The sequence below is a fragment of the Haliotis asinina genome, chromosome 10, assembly GCF_037392515.1.
Source record: "Haliotis asinina isolate JCU_RB_2024 chromosome 10, JCU_Hal_asi_v2, whole genome shotgun sequence".
Classification (NCBI taxonomy): Eukaryota; Metazoa; Mollusca; class Gastropoda; order Lepetellida; family Haliotidae; genus Haliotis; species Haliotis asinina.
In genome coordinates this window covers 34,762,894-34,783,308 of record NC_090289.1, presented here as the reverse complement: position 1 = coordinate 34,783,308, position 20,415 = coordinate 34,762,894, and the positions used below count along the sequence as shown (strand labels likewise).

The 20,415-nt window shown below is 38.9% G+C and overlaps 2 protein-coding genes across 4 annotated transcripts; one reads left to right on the top strand and one right to left on the bottom strand.

Moving 5' to 3' along the window:
- The first annotated feature begins 6,560 nt into the window (after positions 1-6,560).
- LOC137298209 (death-associated protein kinase dapk-1-like) lies at positions 6,561-9,330 on the top strand. Of its 3 annotated transcripts, none has more exons than XM_067830380.1 (2): positions 6,561-6,620; positions 8,053-9,330. In XM_067830380.1, the coding sequence occupies exon 2, from the start codon at positions 8,077-8,079 to the stop codon at positions 9,295-9,297; it is 1,221 nt and encodes a 406-aa protein (XP_067686481.1). In that variant the 5' UTR covers positions 6,561-6,620; positions 8,053-8,076; the 3' UTR covers positions 9,298-9,330. The 3 variants fall into 3 exon arrangements, with proteins under 3 accessions (XP_067686481.1, XP_067686480.1, XP_067686479.1); XM_067830379.1 differs by lacking the exon at positions 6,561-6,620 and adding an exon at positions 6,646-7,781 and having other exon boundaries at positions 8,053-9,324; XM_067830378.1 differs by lacking the exon at positions 6,561-6,620 and adding an exon at positions 6,646-7,793 and having other exon boundaries at positions 8,053-9,324.
- A 7,070-nt stretch (positions 9,331-16,400) lies between these two features.
- On the bottom strand, positions 16,401-20,412 carry LOC137298277 (zinc finger protein 345-like). The gene is made up of 2 exons (XM_067830460.1): positions 20,350-20,412; positions 16,401-18,955 (listed from the first exon to the last, which is right to left on the bottom strand). The coding sequence occupies exon 2, from the start codon at positions 18,813-18,815 to the stop codon at positions 17,250-17,252; it is 1,566 nt and encodes a 521-aa protein (XP_067686561.1). The 5' UTR covers positions 18,816-18,955; positions 20,350-20,412; the 3' UTR covers positions 16,401-17,249.
- Positions 20,413-20,415: the final 3 nt, after the last annotated feature.

The following is a 20,415-nucleotide window of genomic DNA, read 5'->3' as shown; positions in this document are numbered from 1 at the left end:
CTACACAAAGTGGATGCCTACGTTGCCCAGGAGCACGCCGAGTTTTGTTTGAATTACGAAATGACTCAGCCACATCCATGAATACACGCTATGTATACAACAGAACGAGAGGCACTCGCCTGGGCGGATCAGGTTTCCATCACCCCACGGGCGAGTCTGTTTTGGTCGTCTGTATGATTCAGCAAATATGAATAATAGACACCACATAGTTAAATCCCAGAATTCGTCAACGTTTTAAATACCCCCCCCCCCCCCCCCACCAAAAAGAAAAAAATGTAGTTGGGAGGACACAGCCTCGCAGGTGGCTATAAGTCGACTGACTCGCCTCAGCTCGTGGTGGCTTGCCTGATGCCTCTTTTGGTCGCGCCTGAAACCCTTGGTCCTGAATCGAATCCCAGTTCGTCTCGATCATTTTGTTTTATTTTTGTCATATCCTTTAATTCTCTGTATCACTAAAGTGGCAAGGGTTGGAGAACAACGTTTTTTTGTTCCGGCTCTCCTACTACATTAAGTTATCACGCCGTGATATACCTGGGATTCAAAATTTAAATCACTCATTCTACAGAAATATGATCTGAAACTGGATTTTGTAAATTTGCCGGGTCACATCGAGGGTGAAATACGGACTACATACTCTGAGACTTGGTCAAGTATGTATCACACTGACTAATATATATGGTCCTAATCAAGATGTACCTGAATTTTATCATGCCTTATTTCACAATATGGAAGAATTTGAAAATGAATCTCTTGTGATATGTGGAGACTGGAACTTAGTTCTTAATCCTTCCATTGACTTAGAAAATTATAAACATATTAATAATCCAAAAGCAAGCAAGGTATGGTTAGATAATATAGAAAAGTATGATTTGATAGACATTTGGAGGGAGAGAAATTATGATGTAAAAAAGTACACATGGTGGAAAAAAACCCGAAACAACAGTCCAGACTTGATTTCTTTTTAGTTTCACAAGATTTAGCAAACATGACAAGTGACTGTTCCATACTTCCAGGATACAAATCTGATCATTCGGCAATTACTATGTTCTTTTCCAGTGTTCTTCATAAGGAACGGGGTGGCGGGTACTGGAAATTAAATACATCATTACTATATAATCAAGACTATGTAAATATGGTCAAGGACATGCTTTTTGAAACAAAATTAGAATACTGTAACTGCACTGTGGATGAACTAGGTCATACTGAGGACTCAAAATTACAACTTAAAATAAGTGACACATTGTTTTTAGAAACATTTTTGATGAAAGTGAGGGGGAAAACAATATCATTCTCTTCCTACCTAAAAAAAAATCAAAACTGAAAAAATGAAAAATTTAGAAAAAAAACAATCTCTGCAATGGAAGAAGAAATCAGAGAAAATTTCCAAACAGTGTGTGAAACTAAACTTGCTGAACTATCCAAATGTAAACTAGAATTTGAAAAATTAAAAGAAGCTGAAATAAGAGGTATACAAATAAGAAATAGAATTCAGTGGTACGAGGAAGGAGAAAAAACAACCAAATATTTCTGTCATCTCGAAAACAGAAATTATACCAGTAAGCTTATGAATAGTGTCATTAATGATAAAGGAGAAGTAATATCAGATGGTAAGGCTATTTTATATGAGCAGAGTAAATTTTATGAAAATTTATACGCATCAGGTGGTACAATAGCAAGTAAATATATTGAGATATTCAATGATATTATTACACCAAAAACTAACAACTGTTGAAGCTGAAACTCTTGAGGGTGACATTACAATAGATGAGATAACACAAGGTGTTAAATCAATGAAAAATAACAAAAGCCCAGGAATAGATTGTTTCCCAATAGAATTCTTTAAATTTTTCTGGAAAGATCTCCATATTTGGGTTTGTAGATATATATCAGAAACATTCAGCCAAAATATGTTAAGTCCAACAATCAAAAGAGGCGTCATCACATGCATTCCAAAAGCTAACAAAAATAGACAGTTGTTAAAAAACTGACGCCCAATTTCCTTACTAAATTCTGTGTATAAAATACTCAGTACATGTATAGCCAATAGAATTAAAAAAACTTAGAATACACTAATTCATGAAACTCAGACTGGGTTTATCCCTGGAAGATGTATTAGTGAGAACATTAGACTGTTATATGATATTATGTTTGAAGCAAAATTACAGGGTAAAAAGGGACTGTTGTTACTTATTGACTTTGAAAAAGCTTTTGACACTGTCTCTAAAGAATTTATAATTCTAACAATAGGAAAATTTGGCTTTGGACCTAGTATGGAAAAATGGATCAAAATATTAATCAATAATCCTACATCTTGTGTTATACAAAATGGTCATCTATCTCAGTTTTTTCACAATGAAAGGGGCTGTAGACAACATATTCCTTATAGTGACAGAAATTTTAGGAATAATGATCCGTAACAACAGCGCAATAAAAGGAATGACGTTGAATAATACTGAACATAAAATTGGACAAAATGCAGATGATACTGAATTATTTCTTGATTGATGTGAAGAAAGTTTAAGCATAGCAATTGGCACCCTATATAATTTCTACAAAATGTCTGGTTTAAGAATAAACGTAGAGAAGACTAAAGCAATATGGATAGGCTCAATGGCAGGTAGTAACATGATGTTATGTCAGGATCTTAAGCTTGATTGGCACAGTGGGGATTTTGATGTACTAGGAATAAAGCTTAATCCTAACTTGAATAACCTTTGGGTAATTAATACAAGAAAAAGACTAGAAATTATTAATAGAACTCTAGGGAATCGGAGAAAAAGAAATTTAATAGGGAAAATAACGGTTATTAAAACTTTAGCACTCTCATCATTAGTGCATATATTCACTTCACTCCCAAATCCTCCAAAGGAATTCATTGATAAATTAAACAATATATTTTATAAATTCATCTGGAATGATAAGCGCGATAAGATAAAGCGAACAACACTTATTAGAAAATATGAAGAAGGGGGACTAAGAATGGTTAATGTAGAGGTATTCATTAACTCATTAAAACTGTCAGTATTAAATAAATATCTCCAAAATAAAAACACTAGCCCTAGTACCTTTCCATTCAGGGGTATATTTCTGCTTGGAGCCAACACTGAAAATTATGTGAAAATAATTAATCCCTATTGGAAAGATGTGTTGGCAGCATGGGGAATATTTTATAGAACACATAAAACTGATTTTACAGATATTAATCAAATCTTATCTGAACCCCTTTGGTTCAACCATCAATTCCAAAATAGTAATTTTATTATAAGACGTTGGTATTGTAAGGGTATTCACTCTATAAGAGACTTGTGTAATGATCAAGGTATTTTGTAATTTAATGAACTTAAGAAAACTTACAAAATCAAAGGCACAGTTCTTGATTACTACCAGGTTCTTTCAAATATACCAAGAAAATGGAAAGATACTATTAGAAATAATCTATTGATTGTTCATAATCACTGTCTCAGCACACCACTGATATGTTTACTTTCAGCACCAAAGAGGTCAAGATATTTCTATGATAAGCTTATAGGTACTGAAAATTTCCCTTCTACATGTGAAAAATGGCAACAACACTTTGACACTGTAATCCCATGGGAATATATTTTTAAAGATTATAGAAGATGCACAAAAGGTACTAAATTGATTGACTTTCAATTTAAATTTATTCATAATATTATATACACAAAAAAAGAATTACTGAAAATGAAATTAGTTGATGATGAACTTTGCTCTTTTTGTAACTTAGTGTCTGAAAATTTGATACATATTTATTGGGAATGTGAATGTGTGAAAACATTCTGGTTGAAACTGAAAGAATATATTGACAATAAAACAACAGAAACATTTACCCTGACCAAATATACAGTCTTAATTGGTGGAAATAATACTGACTTAATGAACCATATACTTCTTGCTGGTAAAAAATACATTCATGTATCAAGTATTAAAAACACCAAGTTATCACTGGACGCATTTCTAAAAATACTGGGTGATATTTTCAAAACTGAAAAGTTTATTGCTACTAAGAATAATAAAATGTTACCATTTGACAGAAAATGGTCACCACTGCTGCCATATATCCAGTATGTATAACTTTTATCCATATGAACTTTTGTCTTATTGTGTACTTGTGCTGTTGCATCATTTATTTGTGTAACTGTCTACTGAGTTGAATGGATAATTAAAAACAAAAACAAAACAAAAAAAAACACAGGCGCTCACAAGCAGGCACACACAAACACACTAGCACGTTCAGTTTTGCATGACTATTAGAAACTACATGTATATCTACAACATCTACAGAAAAATAAACGCACACATAAGTCATTCCATCATGCCTGAATTAAACAATTGTTACCGAAAAGAAAAAAAAAAAAAAAGTATGTAGACTCCGATTGTTGGTTGTACTCGTAATGGCACAGCAGACATATTTTATCCATTTCTCACGCCTCCCACTGTTGTCTGTAGTGCTGAAATTTGAACGTGGTTTGAAAATAAATGTCCTTTGACGGAACGGAAAATAAGCCTTCCAGTTAGGTTTAGTTTACTTTTCAGTTTCCATCGGCAATTTATCTTACAAATTCGTACTTTTATCTGTCCTACGCTTGAAACATTAAACATTGTCCCGATGCATCACAGTGGCACAAGCCGTGAAACTGTGGGTTAGAACTGATCTACAGCTGCCCTGACTTGTCGTAAGAGGCGACTATCTGTGGAGATCTATGGTCAGACTCATAGATCGATGTTAATACTGAGGATTGTCAAATGCAAACTCAATTATTTATAACTGGAATATTGCTGAGTGGGGCGTTAAACTACACTCAATATCTTACATACTTTGCCTTTGTCACTTTCAGTATTGTTGTTCGCCTAAACAAAGTATACTGAAAGAAGCGGCTCATAAATATACAAATATATTTCACGGACCCCATTCCCATCGCAAATGAACCATGCGCAAGGTTATGGATTTAGAGAAGGCTGGAAATGGCCTGTAAACTCTTTGGTGTATTTCTGTATCTGTTCCCGGTTTTGACACTGCATGTACCTGTACTGAGGTTTTCCGACAGCAAGCCCAGGACTTCAATACTGATTTTTACAGGAGAATTTTGACACCATACAGAAGCCCGGATTTATATTCGGGAACAATGGCATTTATTCGGTAATGTTTTCAAAGTGACAATCATATGGAGTAAAAGAGTCACAAGGCAATATGTGAAGGAAATCTTTTTGATATTACTTTCATGAATATTGCAACGACTATGCAGTTAAATGGAGCGCATACAAACTCTTATATAACTCTTGTAAACCTTTAAATATTAAAAATTGGTCATGAGAACTATGAGGTTCCATCGAGTCAATTCATCGCACAGGGGATCATCACAGTCGACACCGCTTGCGCCATCATCTATGGGGTTACTAACAAGTCAGTCAAACAGATCAATTTCACAGAAAGGATCTTCGCCATCAACGCCGCTTGCGGCATCATCGTCTACATTCACGTCACCCTCCTCCAAATCTACACTGTAGCCGAGGCTCCCTAGCAGTCGACTGTTCAGATCCGTTACAGACACCTTTTTATCCATTCGGCATTCGGAGCAATACCAGAAAGTTGGTTCTGTCAGGAGAATTTATTTATTTATTTGTTTGTTTGTTTGTTTGTTTGTTTACGCAGTAAAATTCGTAAACTGCTTCAAGCATTTTCATTTACTGTGGGCACACTACCATTAACAGTATTTTTTGAAAATCTGCGTTTCTTAAATTGTTGTTTCAAAAGTATATATGTTTGAAACTTTCTTGTTTAACATCGCACTTAGCAACGTTTCAGTTAGAAGGTTGAAGTCTGTAAGTTGTCAAGTGTGGACCACACAAGTCAGCGATTGACATGAAAAGGTGCTAAAAAGGAGTAATATTTCAATGTTTTTCAGAGACTCGTGTACCAGATTTAGTAAATAAGAGATTGTTTGTTGTCTGAACTGTTGGCTGTTTCAATTACTGAAATTGATTCCTACATTTTACTTTGGAAAGAGTGAGTGAGTGAGTTTACTCTTACGTCCCGTTTAGTGATATTCCAACAATATCACGGCGGGGGACACTAGAAATGGGCCTCACACATTGTACCCATGTGTAGAATCGAACCCGGGTCTTCGAGCGAATGCTTTAAACACTAGGTTACCCCTCCGACCTTTTATTTGGGAACAACATGTCGTTGTGAATTACTTTTATTTATATATTCAGGAACCTGTGCCTTTACGAGGCGATCAGCGGGATCGTGTGGTCATGCACTGCTGATGCATTTCATCGCATCCCGATGATCGATGACCATAATGTTAGTCAAGGGATTTGTTTGGTCTTGAATCGATCATTTACGCGGCGTTAAACAAACGTTTATTGCAGGCACATTGTGACAGATTAATTCAGAAAACACTAATTCACGCTCGTGTACATGAACACGTATTGCAAAAACCATAAGGTATTTTTAGGAAAGTAGGCTACACATTTTCTTATGCGCATCCTGATTGGTTTGTCGTATATCCAAGCATACCATTGGTTGCTGGTGGTATATTTTAGTGGAGTTACGGCGAACAGTGGCGAATGCAGCGAGGCTTGCTGACCTTCTCTCGGTAAATGTAGACAGAGCAGATTTAACTCTCTCTTATTCTTTATTTCTCAATGTGATCTTGATAGTTTTTATACCATGTAAACAAATCATGTCAACACGTTCAACTGATAATGATTCTTGGAATACCTAACATCGCAACTGATAGCTGACCTGATTATCGCAGATAACTAGGTCGGGTGATATAGGCGGGCAGGATATACCATAGAAGCGTTTGTACGTGTGTACGTCAAGTTGGAACTCCCTTCACAAACCGCACCTTGAATCGTGACTGTATCGTGAATTTGGCATGTAGTGAATTCCTATATACAGGTGATATACAGGTTTCGTACAGTACCAAGCGTTTGAGTCCCGGTTTTCGCACACCCACCTGAATAATAACAACACCAATTGGGGGACCAGTTCAAAACTCCTGTTGTCGAATAAATGTTAATATAATAGTTCTTCATTTTTGCGGACATTTTATCCCACTCATTCTAATTCATGACATGTTTTGAAAAGGTTTTAAGTAAATTATTCGGCCCAATAGTCACAATTTTCCCATCGCCTTCCCTATTTTTTAAAAAAATTATTCATCACCTCACCCGTCTACACACACTAAATGTAGAGCATGAATAACGCGCGATGTTCTGTGAACATTGAGTGCGTTTAGTTTTACGCTGCACCCAGCAATGTTCCAGTTTTTATGGCGGCGGTCTGTAAATAATGGACCAGACAATCCTGTGCTCATCGAACCGATGACATTTGTCAACCAAGTCACCGAGCCTAACCGCCCGATCCCGCCAGGTGCGAATTAACACTGCTTGTTCAAGGAAATAAAACATACGGTAATATCCCCCAACTTTGAAGAAAGCGGACAGTCGGGTAAGCCGCAGAACACTTGATTTTATTTCTAGACGTGTTGTGTTATTACACTACAAGGTGAGATACGTATCAGTATACAGACTGGTCTGTATTGTTCACAGACAGAAGAGATCTAAAACAGAAGTATATTTCTAAAATACTCTCACGGATCTTCCCATTCAGGTCGGTACCAGTTCCAGGAATGCCGCGTAGGTGTTGACAGGAATATGTCACGTTGATCAGGGTGACCCTGCCCCGATTAGATAAAGGCAAGACGTTATTGATGCCTACTTATTCATTTGAGAACACAACGTTTCAGGGGGTGAATAAAAGAGTAAGAATGTAATTCGGAACATCGTGTTCCTCAGATAAAGAGGATGACGTCTTCCTTCATCTGTATCACTTACAAATGCCGTTCAAGGACCCAGTTAGAAATTTCTTATCTGTTGCATCATCAAAAGTAATCTTTATACCATTCTTGTCTCACATGATATATGACAGGTCATTCAAGGTTATTTCCAAACTTCTAGTTATTTAAGGCCAGTCGCAAGTTTTCGAAACAGTCTTAACAAACCTTGGTGTCTACTTTACAGGTTGTTCCATACCAGTGGATCACAATGCCTCGGGATAGAAGTATAAAGGAGTTCCATAATCTGATAAGGACTGGAGACAAGCACCTAGTAGCGAGGCACGTAACAGTAAACTCTATCAAACCCAAGAATTACTACAGGAGTGTCAAAAGCACCTACCGGAACTGCCTTCTCCGTGCTGTGGGCGAAGCTGCTCACAGGGGGCACGTGGATGTGGTGAGATACCTCATTTCCGAGGGTTTTGACAGAAATGAGCATAGCTGTCACGAAGGATTTTCGGAATGCAGTCCTATTCACCTTGCATGCGAAATGGGTCACATCGCCGTTGTCAAAGTCCTTGTAGAGGAATATGGTGTTGATGTTAACAGGGAAGCACACTTTTCCCCGCTACACTGGACAGCAAGGAGTCGTAGGTTTGGAACCGGGGCCCAGCTTCTGGTGAATGTTGCTAGGTATTTGGTGCAGGCGGGTTCCCATGGTGATACAAGGGAAGAGGACGCCATATTCAGGGCTGCAGCAGATAGCAAATGTCCCGAAATCTTGGACTTCCTTGTTGCATATAACCCTGACGCTTACATTAATCCAGAGTATGACTACACACCCCTTCACACAGCTGCACGTGGAGGGTACACGGGCACCGCACGTGCTTTGCTTGAAGCTGGCGCAGACGTCAATGCGCTCAGTTACGACCGGGAAACACCGTTCATAGAAGGTATACTCTCAGGTGAGACAGACATGCTGAAACTCTTGACGTCCTATGGGGCAGACCCTGAGATAGCTGAGAGCTTTGGAAATACCCCTCTTCATCAAGCGATTTGGTACCACCTCTACAACATCGCACATTACTTAATCGTCGACCTCAACGTCACTATACACAAAACCGACAGTTCTGGGCGTACAGCATTTGCAGTTTTGATCAGAAATGACGGCCCTAAAGATGATGCAACCATTGCTCTAGCTGAGCTTCTAGTAGCGTCAGGCCATAATCCCGTCGAGGCTCTGTCCCCATGCATGGACACCGTCCGTGACGTCCCCGACATCCTCTGGACCGATATGATCAATCGGTTCAAGGTCATCGCGACGAATCCACGTACGCTTAAGGACGTATGTGTGAAGAATATCAGACGACGTCTAGGCGCAAAGACTTCGGGTGTGGAATCGTTTGCCGTTCCACAGATTGTACAGGACGCGATCTCACTTCGTGATAAGAACTGGTATGCCTTGTGTAACGCATGTACTGAGGTGTAATATTTTGAGTGTAATATATATTTTTTACATGTATCTTACGTGTTGGATTTTTCAATTCTCCACCCGTGAAGATCCGGGTTTGAATTGATCTTCAGCAACATATGCTTGTCATAAGAGACAACTAACGGTTGTCAGACTCTATTACTTGGTGACATGTTTCATCGTATCCCAGTTTCATAGATCGATGCTCATGGTGCTGATCATTGGATTGTCAGATCCAGACTAAATTATTTTCAGATCTCCACCATGTAGCTTTAATATTGCTGAATGTGGATTAAAAAAAACAAAAACAAATTAGAGTCGGGGGCAGCAGTGTCGACTGTACCTTGAGCTGTAGTCAGGCTTTACAACGATGGTCTGTAAACAGTCAAGTCTACAAATAGCAATCAGAGGTGATGTTTACATAATGCATGTTCCATATGGGATCTGTAACATGATAGTAAACGTGTGCCAGGTGTAGTGAACTATTAACGGTAGGAGTCGGGGCAGCAGTTTCGATTGTACCTTGAGCTGTTTCGGCAGTGTTGCAGTAAGGGTTATGTGACGGTGGTCTGTACGCAATCGATCGAGCTTGGACAGGCGGTTATCGCAAGGTGAGGTCATACGGTCTGAAGAGCTAGTTTCTTCTTCGTCTGATCCATTATGCGAATTTGCTTCATAAACACAAAGTACTGGCTAATCGACATTACCAAACTCTATTTTTGAGTACTGACAGTACTCGGGTTCGTTTGTTTAATATTTTCTAGTTAACTAAAAGCGGCCTGTTAGTAATCGAGTTGACCAATCCAGTGATCAAAGCATTACCATCGATCAACGCAACTGGGATTCTATGACATGCATCAAGTAAGTCGAGACTTTTAATTCGTGAATATTTCTCATTTTCTGACCCTCGCCTATTCACTTTAGTATCACAGTGGGTGAGTAAGTACTCAAGGCAGCATCCGTAAAGTTTCAGTGTATTTTCTTGTAACTATGGTAACAGTGTCCCTGGCATATTAAACGCCCCGTGCAAGTGAAGTCCAGATATGAATCAATCGTGGGTGGGACACTGGCAAGGAGGAGGACAGGGATGTTTTCCTGTCAACACTTCAAGATGTACAGAAATATTCAGCAGGTCCAACGAACCTCTTTCCCAATTGGACCTGTTGGGCATTTGCTTCCCTCCCAAAATCAAGCATGGAAAGCTCATTGGGCATTTACACCCCTTCACAAACCAAGCATGGGTTCTGAGTACCTGTTGGGCGTTTTCCTCACTAACTAACCATGTGTTTTGGGGGACCACCTGGGCATTTGCTTCTTTTCATAAACCAGACATGGGTTCTCTGGACCTATTGGGCCCCTGCAACACCTTTAAACCTACAATTCCCAACAGGCATGGCATTTTGGGACTTGACTGACTTGTGCTTCATAAGAGGGAACAAACATAGGTTTCTAGATCCTTTTCAGCCTGTGCAACCCAGCAAGATGTCAAGCTAGTTGTTTTAGGTTCCCAGTAATCCCCATAATTGGTTCTGCATGGCTATTTGGCAGATTGCAGCCCAAAAGCAAAACAAACTTTCGGGTACTAGGGTCCCACTTGGCATTTGCAAGTGAAATGTAAAGTAAGACTTAAAAGGAGTGAGAGTGCGTTTGTTTTATGTCGCTTTCAGCAAAAATAAAAGCACCAAAAAACTGACAAGAGACACTGGATTTGAGCTTCACCCACTCTACCCAAGTTGGGAATAGGACCTGGACATTCGGCGTGACAAGTGAACGCTTTAACCACTAGATTACCTCACCCACCCTTTTAAAGAAGATACAAACATGGGTTCATGGAGCCCACTTTTGACTTTTACATCCTAAAAGAATAGTAAGTACAGGTTTTAATACACCTACATGGCTTGAATCCTCAAAGAGAAACAAGCATTTGGCCCTTCCATTCCATCAAGGGATCAACAAACACGAAGTTCTGGGTCCTGCTTGACAAATGAAATACACAGGGTATTATGAGTTCTACATCATTTAATATCTAATCATGCAGATACACAAACAGAAAGACCATTTGACAGTACGAAAAGAATACACACTTCAGAGCATCAAACACAGTGACAACAGAAGATTCATGGAATTACTGAGTATGGTTTTCTGCAGGTTTTAGTGATATTTCAACGACATCACTGAATGGGACACTAGAAATGGTCTTCAAATTGCACCCATGTTGATCTTTGGTATGAAGTTCTTATGCCCTAACACGCAATTTTGTTAATGGGAAACAGAGATTGAAATTACTTGTGACTAAGTAGTGGTCTGTGGCTCAAATGTTTTCTGTTACCATGTATTAATAGACCAGCAGCATTTGCCAGTTTCTACAATAACATATCAAGTGTCCCATTTTGGGAAGAACCCACATATCTCTTATCTTACAATTACCAATAAAATTTAAAATGTCAGATATCAGCACTTTGGAAAGTTGAGTAACCTGGCATGAAAAGAATACCTGAATGGTTGTAAGTTGCAAGTTTTGTTTAAAAAAAAAACACAATCATAGACATGGTGCTGATAAACTGGGCATCCAGAGGCTGGCATTTGCAAGGAATGCAACTCTGAACAATGAATAGATAATGCTGACCACATCTAAGACAAAATGTCTCCAGAGATACCTAAATCTCACATTTGGATCACACTGACCATGAAGTAAAAGCTCTACAAAAAGACAATAATTTAAACCAATGCTGTTGATTTTAGTGACATTCACTGACATGATAAATTAATACAACAGTTTATGTTGTAAAACAGGGTTGGTCTGACCAGCTGACACTCAAACAGTTCTTGACAACCTTAATAGCTTATACAATATTCAGTTGTCATAGCAAATAGGCTGACCAAACTTTTCTGGTGTTAAGTTTAATATATACCAATATATAAAAGGAGACATGGTGGGATATTCAATGTTGATTGCACACAATAGTTCTGAGTACCTATTAGGTGTTTGCTTCCCTCCAAAAACCCAAAGAGAGGTTTCAGGGGGATCTCCTGGGCATTTGCATTGCTTCACAAACCAAACATGGATTCTGAGTACCTGTTGGGCGTTTTCTTCCCTTCACCAACCAACCATGTGTTCGGGGGGACCAGCTGGGCATTTGCTTAAAGTTTCTTGTCATAAACCAAACATGGGTTCTGGTAAGCTATTGCGCCTGTGCGACTCCCTTACAAAAACAGCTCTTTTGACCCTTTCAACCTATGATTCCCAACAGGCTGGGTATTTTGGGACTTGACTAACTGACATGGGCATCACAAGAGGAAACAAACATGGTGTTCTGGATCCCTGTCAGCCAGTGCATCCCAGGAAGATGTCAAACTAGTTTTAGGTTCCCAGTAATCCCCTTCATTCCAGATAATACACCACTATAAAGTTCCATGAAATCCTTTTCAAAAGATATACATCCAGAAATTTCATATGGCTACTTTTAGCAATATTGCCACAGTATCACAGTGGATACACCTTCACACACTGTACCCATATGGGGAATCAAACATAGTCTTCTACATGACAAGCAAACACTTTAACAAACTAGGCTATCCCGCCTGCATTCATCTGAAAAGGTTGGAAAAAGTTGGATAAACCTCACATGACTTGCGTTCATCTGAAAAGTAAGTTGGAAGAGACCTAGCCAAGACTGAGTTCCCATGAGAACTGTCCGCATCTTGGATAAGAATCTCCACAAGTTACCTTGCTGGAAGAATGACCATCCACGTCACTCTTGTATATCATTACAATACCATACCATCATCCAAGAAATATACTAGAAAAGGAATCTGCACTTGCAAGTGAAATGCAAGTCAAATGAGAATCATCAACATCTCAGGTTCATCTGAGAACTGGCAATCCATTTGAGAAGTGTACTGCTGTTATCTTTAACAAAATATTTACTTTGACCAGACCAATTTTTCTTCTTCTTGTTTTACCTGATCCACCTGCCATATTTTTTCAAGAAGAAAAAAAATTTAAAAAAATATTCTGCCCCACTCAAAAAATAAAGTTCTAATGTTTCTTTGGCCAAAAATGTAAACTAACAAGAAAAACCTTTTTGGATATTTTTTTTGTCACATATACACTTCATAAATTGCCATAAGGAAAATACTTTGAGTATTTAGAATGAATATTACTTTGACTGGTGATTTTATATGCATTATTTTTCCCTCCAGCCTTTAGGACAAAAATCTGTCAAAGAAAAATAAAATTGGTCTGGTCTTAACCCAATCTAAGTAAACTTAGCCTCAGTAACTTAGTCTCAGTGTTACTCATTACACTCCACTACTGAGTCTAACAGAACCTTATGGGTGGTCGCGTCAGGTAACCTTTGAGATTGACCAATCAAAGCACAGCCTACCATCTTGCTATTGATTGGACAGTCATATGTCGCTCAAAGGTTACCTGACGAGACCTTCTACTAGGTTTTGTTAGACTCAGTGATGGAGTGTAATGAGTAACACTGAGACTAAGTTTACTTAGACTGGGTCTTAACCTTGTTATAAAAAAAAACAGTCAGCTGTATTTTGACACAACAGAAAGACAAGAATTGAAATGCTTAATGCACCTGACATCAAGGACCATCCCTGATAAACTCGAGGATCTCAGTCTCTCTCTCTTCAATATGATAAAGTCCATCATATAGTTGTTGAAACAGATTTTATGCTATATATACTGCTAATATATATGTAACAACTAATAGTAACCATGGTAACAATTGTAAATGGTAAAAACACAGTTGCTGTTGCAATTTCATAATACAACATGATAAATATTAACTGGGTTACAACAAACACACTTTTGGAAACTGTATGAATCTTGTTTTGTTTTGTTCTGATCAAATTCAGGACAATGTGCGAAAGTATTTTGGGGAATGATAAAGATAAACTTTCACTAAGTCTGAGGTACTGTCTGGGATGCATTACAAAACCAATCAAATAAAACTTATCCTGTACAAAGTGCTGTGATGAATCTGTTAAATGTGGGCACCATCCTTGCTGGAAGTGTTCCCAAACTTTGGGATCAGTACTCATCTTAATGTGATCGTGCCAGGTATTGATTACCACCTGCAGCAGTATACAACTGCAGGTGACAATGCCACGCCTAAATCAGTGTCCAGCTACAGGTGATGGTGCCAGACCTGCAGCAGTGTCCAACTTCAGGAGATGGTGCCACACTTACAGCACTGCCCATCTACAAATGACAATGCCCACCTGTAGCAGCGTCCAACTACTAGTGACAATGCCACACCTGCAGCTGTGACCAACTACTGGCGACAATGCCACATCTGCATCCCTGCCCAACTACAGGTAACAATGCAACACCTGAAGCAGTGGCCAAATACAGGTGACAATGCCACACCTGCAGCTGTAATCAACTACAGGTAACAGTGCCACAGCTGCACCACTGTCCCACTACTTGTGACAATGCCACAGCTGCAGGTGTAACCACCTGCAGGTGACAATGCCACAGCTGCACCACCATCCAACTACAGGTGACAATGACACACATGCAGCAGTGTCCAACTACAGGTGACAATGCCACAGTTGCACCACTGTCCAACTACAGGTGACAATGCCACACCTGCACCACTGTCCAAGTACAGGTGACAAAGACAAACCTGCAGCAGCATCCAACTACAGGTGACAATACCACACCTGCAGCAGTGTCCAAGTACTGGTAACAATGACACACCTGCAGCAGCGTCCAACGACAGGTGACAATGCCACATCCACACAGTGACTGATCAGTCTCTGGTAGCACCTAAGTGTCAGCAATGATAGTAAATTAATCACTTCAGTTACCAATAAACAAAGCACAGGTATTAACATAAGTCTCAGCATCTTGTGCATCAACCTGTACGATAACCTCCAATCTCACCAAAGGCAGACCTTACACTCCGAAACTACACTTCAATAAGAGTGCACTTAATAGAATTTTCTGATCAGCCAATCAGCACGAAATCTCTGAAATTCTGGATGTGAGCATGTTATTCAGCAGTAGTTTATGCAGTTTCAGTATAGCAAATATGAACTTTCCACAATCAACATAAAACGAAGGCCAAGTCATTACGTTGTGAATAACTCATACAACTGTCAATTCAAAAAACTACACCAAAATGCAGTACGATCAAAGAACATTTCTGAGGGCTGTTGGTTTTCTTTGCTAAAGTCAAACTCTTTCATGAAGCTGCTAAAGGTATGAAGCCAAATCATTAAAAACATTAACTGACATATGATTGGTTGAAGAATCCATGCTTCATTAAGACAGGGGAGTCAAGTTAATAATAATAATACTGGTTTGTAGTTTTATGCTGCGCTCAGCAGTATTTCAGCTATATGGAAACAGTCTGTTAAAAACTGGTGTCTGGACCAGACAATACAGTGATCAAAATGATTAACATCGATCTATGCAATTAAGATAAGAGGAAACAAATCAATCAGGCCTGCAAGAATCCTTGCCAAATCTTGTTAGTCACCTCTTACAAGAAGCATAGGTTAATGAAGACCAATTTAACCAGATCTTCCAGGGACAGTGTGATCTTCACTCAAGAACAGTGAATGAAGTATTAGGTCTAACGTTGGTGAGATTGAGTACTCTCAAAAGTGTCTTTGGTCAGATGGCTCTCACACTCAAACACCTCACATTCAGTACTTGCGTATATATTTTCATGTACAATTATTTCATTTAACATGGTCGACATAGCAAAGACTATATTTGATAACATTTCGACATTCACATGTATACTTTGATTCTGATCATGGTAAAGATGATATAAATATATATATATATATATATAAAGTGGTAAGGGACAAAAAGTCCTAACCCATCTGCAAACAGTCACAAAAACATCATTCTCCACCCATATTCAGGCTACAGATAACAGCAACTCACATGACAACCTTACATTAACTGTGCCATTTGTTAGCTTAACCAGATTCAAAATGTCCTCCATCAATCCATGGGCTGACAATACAGTGAACCATACAAACTTTTACATTGTTACTTGTAACTTTGAATATTACAAAATCACCATATCTGTCTAGAAAAAAAGACTTAGTTTTTTTTCTGGACTAAAATAAATTCTAACTTATTTTTCCTTCATAAGTAAACATTTCCTCAGAAATTCCAAGAAATGTCAGCATGGTGCTCACATGTTATCAACATTCACAAAGTCTGTGTATAAACTAATTATCTCGTTTCTGAATAAACATTGACCAATACTGGCTAACTTTGATATGTATCTTATCACCACCCTTCTATTGAGATTCATATCGTATGGCAGCTCCAGTGCACAATACTTTGGCAATATATCATAGTGACTAAAATTTTAGTATCGTGATATATGGTATTGCAGATTGCATGCCAAAACCAGCATTAGTCAAGAGACACAGAGAAATCAGATGGTGTATTAGATTTGGCAACAGACAACGCATCATTCGTCAAGTCAAGAGGTAATTGCTTTAACACTGGCAAAACATGGCCCCTAAAACACCCTCAGGTTCTCAAAATTTAGTCCTTGACAGATTTCAGACACAGCTGAATCCATATCTGCATTTCACAATAACACATGGTCCTGTTAATGAAAAACCCAATGCTAGAGCTAACTGTCCACAAAGTGACTGAGTTTATTCAATAATTACCAAGAAATCAGGTAAATATGGTAACTAATAAATGTTTGACCAGAAAGGTAAAGATCCAAAGAATCGTGCTAGTCAGGTTACCGTGGTTACCAACTGATCCTCACTGATTTGATCTTTTTCAATCATGGCACATAAAATGGGAGCTTTTCTTTCAACTGCAATGAAACTACACGTGTGTCACAGCAATCTGTCAGGTGCTTGTGAACCAAGTAGCTTTCCTATAGAGAGGGATATTGGAATAAAATTTAGTCACAAACTGTTTTGTGATATGTAACCATGGAAACAGAACCTGCACAACATTATGCTTGTTGCTGACATGCTTCTTCCTTGACTGATTCAGATTCTGGAATGCTTTCATCCCAATCCCCATCTGCCACTGAGTTCCCTGTCATCCTGGAGGGTGTAGTCTCCCCTTGGTCACATTCAGGATGACTCTTCTGGTGATCCTGAAGCTGCTCTACTGTCTCAAATGTCTTCCTACACTCAAGACAAACGTGAACCCGATTCATAATGTGATCCTTAAAGTGCATGCTCAGATCGTCAACAGTCTTAAAGCTCCTCTGGCACACGTCACAGCAGGTATTCTGCTTGTCGGAATGCATACATGCTATGTGAGACATAAGCTGGGTAGACATGGAGAATGCTTTGTCGCAGTGGCCACAAACAAACGGCCTCTCAGCCTCATGTAGAAGCATGTGCTGATCAAGCCGCTTCTGCCTAGTGTAAACTCTCGCACAAATTCGACACTTCAAAGGTTTGGGTTCGTGAGTCTTCTCGTGTCGTTTCAGATCAAGAGGTCTGAAAAATCTCTTCGGGCATTCATTACACTGATACTGTCTAGTGCTGTGTATTCGCATATGAGCCTTGAGTGAATATTTATCATAAAATAGTTTCTCGCACACCTGACACGGGACGGTCCTTTCCCTCACCATATGAATCTTAACATGCATTTTCAGGTCTCTTAAACTGAAGTACCTCTTATCACACATGTCACATGGGAAGTTTCTTTCGCCTGTGTGTACGGCAATATGTCTCTGTAGCTCCCCTGCCGACATGAACGTTTTGTCACAGTGACTACACAAGAACCTCTTCTCCCCTAGATGACATCTTTTCACATGTTTTTGAAGATTACCCAACAGCAGGAAGGACCGGTCACATATGTCGCATTCATAGGTTTTCTCTTTTGTATGGATGTTGACGTGACGTCGGAGTTCACTTGAGGTTCCAAAGTTTTTGTTGCAGTGTGGGCATGTGTGGTTTCTCTCTCCTGTGTGTCTCCGCACGTGGGTGTTTAAATTAGATGTCTTGTTGAATGTCATGCCACAGATAGTACAAGAATAAGGTTTTTCTCCTGTGTGAATCATTTCGTGCTTCTTAAGATGTGACATCTGGGTAAAAGACTTGCCACAAACTTCACATGTGTGTTTCTTCACAGGATTATGGGTGGAAAGATGTTTTCGGAGATAATGGCGAGATTTGAAAGTCTTATGGCATAAATTACAAGCATGCAGTTGTCCGTCTGTGTGGATATCCATATGTGCTTTTAAGTTGTATGCCTTTTTGAATGCTTTATTACACACTGAACAAATATATGGCCTGTGATCGTCCGATTTGCTCGACAATTCATTTTGAGGTGGTTCTGTGGAAGGTCCAACCTGATCAACACTTGCATCTTTGGCAGCGTCTTGAGCTTCCTCGTCATCATCATCATCATCCAAAAATTCTGTGTTGCAGCCAATCTCAGATGAATCTGCAGATTTTCCACTCTTTTCAGGTAGCTTGGGCTTCAATGAATCTAGACCAACTGGCACTGGGCTATCCACTACTTCTGTCTTGATTGGAATATCACACTCACCCGCTGCCATTTTGATGTGTCCAATTTACAAAATCCGAAATGCCCTAAAAGGAACCAAACTTGTACCTACTAATCCCATAGAGCTAAAGCCAGCATCTGTTGGACAGTCCATTGTGATCCAACTCTGTGATCATCTCCAGCTGGTTGATCCTACAACAAAAGTTAACAAACATAAATTAACTATGTCATTTACACTTATCCTACAATAAGGATCTTGAGAAACATATTTCACTCTCAAACATTTTTCATCCATTTCAGTCTAACAACACCATGTTGTCAAACCTTCAAATTAGCCAATCAGTCGAGGTACCTAAAGTCTCTGTAGGAGTGATTGAGGAAACTTAAACTGACATTCAGGCAAACGTATCTGAATGTCAAAATCAAATATAACAGAATCTGTTTGATAGAAAATGATTATTAACAAATGATCTATTTGACAGTTCTAGTTGGAATAAAATCTTCTGCCTTTTGTTTTGTGTCCCACTGACAGAGTTAATATTGTAATAGATTTGTAGCCCTATGGGCATACACATAGTGTATGAAATTGGCACCATATGAATGGACTCATTATTATTATCATTGCAATTTGATATGGTGGGTATTTTATATTTCCTGTTGTATCGGAGGATCATGGTGTTATGTAGCCAAAATAAGGATGTGGGTATAGTTTCTTGCCACTCACAGCAATAATACAGCATAAGAAAGACGAAATGAGCTTCATACTTTGTACACCTGCAGGGAATAAAACCTGTACCTTTGGCATGACAAACCCAAACCCTCCAACCAAAAGGGTTACTATGGAGATGTTTGTGTTCAGTGGTGGTATTTTGGAGTAAATGTGATATAATTTCAGAATAAAGGTATTAAGACAAACAGGTTTTGGATGCTGAAACTTGGCTGACTTATCCTTTCTTTATTAGGTAATCAAATTCTCCTGAGTTCATCTACTCCTACTGTCCATGGTAATTTTAGCTTCAAATCTTCAAACTGGAGATATGGATCAGATAAAAATGCTTCACATGGTGAATCCAAGCCAAAAGAAGCACAGGGTATGTTCTTGGTGTTTCATGTTCTCTGTAATCATAATCGTAGTTGCATTACTTGCCATTATGATTTGAGCCTTGGCTAGTCGGATTATGCACAGAAATTTGTAACTGTACTCAGGTCAATAATATTATTCATACTGTATCGTCTCTAGTCCCGGGTCAATAAAATATGCTTATTTGTGCAATGCGAATTTATGTGAGTGGACCTGCACATGCAAAGATTTTCTTTTAACTGAGACGTGGACATGGATAAAACTGTTTTTGAAGCATGAACCTAATATATTGTTATAAACCATTTTTGTGAAAATACACTGCATCATGACAAACCGTGACAGCATTTCCATGTCGACACCCCCGGGTCACATTCAACGTCACATTGGGCTGGCTGTCCAGACAAGTGTAGCATAACCCTATCTCATTCGTCCTGAACTAACGAAATGCATGCTCAAGACTTAGTTTCTAATCCATTAATATTGTAGCATATCCTCATATACACACCGTTATCGTTCATGAACTGTAGCAATGTAAAAACAGCGGTTTTCTCAACGAACACACACACTTATC

What these genes read in the sequence shown, in the direction of transcription:
- LOC137298277 (XM_067830460.1), bottom strand. Translation starts at nt 18,815, where the DNA reads ATGGCAGCGGGTGAGTGTGATATTCCAATCAAGACAGAAGTAGTGGAT.
- LOC137298209 (XM_067830378.1), top strand. Translation starts at nt 7,743, where the DNA reads ATGCCTACTTATTCATTTGAGAACACAACGTTTCAGGGGGTGAATAAA. An exon ending in TTCAGGGGGTGAATAAAAGA is followed by an intron (nt 7,794 to 8,052) that starts GTAAGAATGTAA and finishes TCTACTTTACAG; the next exon opens with GTTGTTCCATACCAGTGGAT.